The sequence below is a fragment of the Triticum dicoccoides genome, chromosome 6B, assembly GCF_002162155.2.
Source record: "Triticum dicoccoides isolate Atlit2015 ecotype Zavitan chromosome 6B, WEW_v2.0, whole genome shotgun sequence".
In the NCBI taxonomy this organism is placed as follows: domain Eukaryota; kingdom Viridiplantae; phylum Streptophyta; class Magnoliopsida; order Poales; family Poaceae; genus Triticum; species Triticum dicoccoides.
The window spans coordinates 5,685,531-5,689,469 of NC_041391.1; the positions used below are offsets into that span (position 1 = coordinate 5,685,531).

Consider the following 3,939-nt stretch of genomic DNA (forward strand, 5'->3'; position numbering starts at 1 on the left):
CACTCTACGGTTTGAAACAGGCGCCTCATGCATGGTTTCAACAGTTTGCTTCGTTCATTGCATCGGCTGGTTTCATTGGCTCCAAGTCCGACAGCTCGCTGTTCGTTTATCGGCGTGGTGCTGACATGGCCTATCTCCTGCTCTATGTGGATGACATTATCCTGACTGCATCATCCTCGACATTGTTGCACAATTTGATTGCCACTCTTCGTACCGAATTCAGTATGACGGATATGGGCGATCTTCATTATTTTCTGGGCATCTCTGTCACACGCAGCAAGGACAGTCTGTTCCTCTCACAGGAGAAGTATGCATTGATACTACCTCCAAACTTTCAGCCAAGTCCAGTGATCCCGTTGCAGATCCCACCGAGTATCGTAGTATTGCAGGCGGTCTTCAGTACCTCACGTTCACTCGGCCGGACATCTCTTATGCAGTGCAGCACATTTGTCTTCATATGCATGATCCTCGGGCTAATCATTTGCTACTTGTGAAGCGTGTGCTTCGCTATATCCGCGGCACCACCAGCCATGGCCTCACTTTGTTTCGACGCAGCTCCAACAAATTGCTGGCCTACTCTGACGCTGATTGGGCAGGTTGCCCTGACACTCGCCGGTCTACCTCAGGTTATTGTGTCTTCCTTGGCAATAACCTGGTGTCGTGGTCTGCTAAGCGGCAGCACACGGTCTCTCGGTCTAGCGCCGAGGCCGAATACAGGGCAGTTGCAAATGTCGTGGCTGAAACATGTTGGTTACGGCAACTTCTTCAGGAGCTTCATCGACCAGTGACTGGTGCCACTGTGGTGTTTTGTGATAATGTGAGCTCTGTTTACATGACACAGAATCCCGTTCATCATCAGCGCACCAAGCATGTGGAGATCGATTTGCACTTTGTGCGCGACCGTGTCACCACAGGCGAGGTCAGGGTTCTTCACGTTCCGAGTTCTTCTCAATTTGCGGACATTTTCACCAAAGGATTGCCATCCCCTCTCTTCTTGGATTTTCGGGACAGTCTTAACATTCGTCGACGCCCGTTTACGACTGAGGGAGGGTGTTAGAATATATAACCGTATTATGTGTATAGATATACGGTTGTATATGTGTAGTCTTTGTATAGGTGTACGTATATTGTACGATACGAACTCTGCCTTGTAACCTCTATATATTGATCAATACAAGGCACCACAACGTGTGGTTTCCCCAATCTTACAATAAACCTACCAGCCATCCAGCTTCCAAGAAGTCCTTAAATCCGTTCTTCCTACTACATGCTACGCGCACAACCACCTTCCAAGAAGTTCTTAATTTATTCTTCCTACTACGCGTACCACCACCTTCCGAGAAGTTCTTAAATCTGATCTTATTATGCGTATCACCACCATCCAAGTTCTTAAATATGTTATTCCTACTACGCCTACCTCACCAACCAGCGCAACCGCGGCTCTCTCCTTTCACATTTTGCTTCTGCTGCTCCTCTATTGCAGAGCACACCCACCACTCCTCTCTCCCCAAGGTTCTCGTTCTACTCTACAAAGCCCTACCTCTTTACCTCCACTTGAGTACCCTCTGTTCTGACTACCCTAGTGACTAAGGCCCTGTTCGGATCCCCTCCACTCCCCAATTGCAGCTCCCGGAGCGGAGGGAGCACCAGCACAATCGCGCGGAGCGGCTCGAACCCAGCTCCTCGCGCGGAGCGGAGTTGGGAGTCTGGAAAGCTTTCGAACAGGCTATAAGTGGCCACCTGCTCCTGCTGCATCGATTTGGTTCTGCAGTTAAGGTAGGTAATTTTGTTCATCCTTGCACCATTTTGGTTGGTCAAGCTCTATCAGCGGCGTAGCCGTATGTCTACCTTTTCTCACCTGAAATTCCATTTGTTTGATCAACTGATTGGACTCCACTGCAGGTTTGTTGCTGATATTATCAGTTTGGACTTCGAGTGAACTACTAGTACCATAATAGGGGGATGGAACCTATGGTTGTCGGTACACTACCTGATAATCTGGTGGTTGAAATCCTCTCTCGGCTGCCGTTCAAGTCTTTTTGCCGCTTCAAATGTGTCTGCAAGTCCTGGCTTGCCTTCTCATCAAATCCAAACTACCATGAGAACCTGCCAAAAATTCCCACCGGCCTTTTCTGCCAATACCAAGACCTTAATAAGAAGGCTACCAAGCTTATTGGCCAGCCCCGAAAGGTGGAGCAAATTGATGGAGCACTTAGTTTCTTGCCACAGTACCCACAACTGGAGCTTATGGATTGCTGCAATGGCCTAGTCCTCTGCATGCGTAGGAGCATGGATTGGAACAACCGTAAAATTATCTACCACTTCATTGTGTGCAACCCCGCAACACAAGAGTGGACGAAGTTACCTGATACCCGTCCTTACCAAGAACATGGTATTTGCCAAGCTATGTTGGTTTTCAACCCATCATGTTCCCGACAGTTCTATGTCCTCAACTTTAAACGGGATCCTTCAACTTCGTTCTTGAGCGGGCTCGAGGTGTTTTCATCCAACCTTTCCACATGGCTTGTGTATGATGCATGGTGGAATTCTGGGATGCCCACTGTTATTGGATACCGACACTTGTTCATAGATGGTTCACTTTATCTGTTTAGACTGCGGAGGAATTCAAGGAGGATCTTGGTGTTGAACGGCTTTGAGGCGATGAGTTCCTGCATACCGCCTAATCGTCGGACTATCAAGTTGCCAAATGACCCTTCTGTTGAATCTCCGAATGGCCTTTCCGTTGGTATGTACACTCAAGGTTTCTTTGGACACTCTCTAGGGGCCTTGCACTTTGCATTGCCAGATGTGGATGGGCGTGCGATCCGGATTTGGAGCCTCGATGTTTCCGGGCCATATAAGTGGAGTATGAAGCATCGTCTTAGTATCAGAGATGCGTTTGGAAGAGACGACCTTTCTCACTATGACTCCACTCAACAGTGTCGAAATTGTGCTTACAGGATTGGAGCCCTCGACTTGGAGAGTGACGTCATGTTCCTCTTTGCCGGGGAAAACAAGCTTCGTTCATACGCCATCAGCACTGGGAAATTTCATGAGCTCGGTGACATTGAACAAGATCATGAGCATAGCTATGACAAGTTCTTTTATTATATTGCATGCTACTTGAAGCTTCCAGCATCCGTGCCTTTTCCTTAGCTATTTTTGTCGAAAACGAAGGGACTTGGAACGTAGCAGTTGAAGTTACTAGCATTTGTTGGGAAACCAAGCTGGAGATGATTTGTGTGTCTTCAGTTCGGCAAGTAATACTATTGCTGTATGAAAGGAAGGAAGCTGGCCTAGTCTAGTAGATGGTGTTAAGAAGGCCTTTTTGTTGAAGTACTTTTTGTATCTTCATTTTGCTTCCATTTGGTTAATTTGTAAGGGTCTAATCAAACACTCTGAGTTCTGAAATATCTCTAGTTTTCTTGTAATGTGCCGTCCATGTCTGTTGCTGTAAGATTAGAATAAAAAATTGTCGTGTCAGTTAACCAAGTTATTGGTGTTTGTGCTTGCTGCTAAACCTGCTATGTTTGGGCTGAAACTGTAGTTTCAGTTCGGTTGAGCAACCATCGTCAGACCGATTTTGCTTCCTCTACAGTTTGTATTAGTGTTCAGTCATGTAAATGAGTAATAGATGACACGCTACAGCAGCAGCAGCAGCAAGAAATGGAAATGGTCTGCTTTGCTTCCTGTACAGCAGCGGCTAAACTAGACACGCATTAGACACCGTACAGCAGCAGCTACACACTGGACAAACACTTGGTTTCAAACTTTGGGTTCCAACAGGGTGTGGATTGGTTTGGCTTGAAAATACCTACAGTATGGATTGGTTTGGATTATAGCTTTTTCGCCTGGTTTAGTTTGGATTACAAACTATTCCCAGGTTTACTTGCTGCAAATAAAGAAGCGACGGAGCGCAAGGGAAACTGTAGGAACCAA

At 46.8% G+C, this 3,939-nt stretch overlaps 1 protein-coding gene across 1 annotated transcript; it reads left to right on the forward strand.

Moving 5' to 3' along the window:
- Positions 1-1,436: 1,436 nt before the first annotated feature.
- Positions 1,437-3,411, forward strand: LOC119324642 (F-box protein At5g65850-like). The gene is made up of 2 exons (XM_037598413.1): positions 1,437-1,776; positions 1,903-3,411. The coding sequence occupies exon 2, from the start codon at positions 1,963-1,965 to the stop codon at positions 3,154-3,156; it is 1,194 nt and encodes a 397-aa protein (XP_037454310.1). The 5' UTR covers positions 1,437-1,776; positions 1,903-1,962; the 3' UTR covers positions 3,157-3,411.
- Positions 3,412-3,939: the final 528 nt, after the last annotated feature.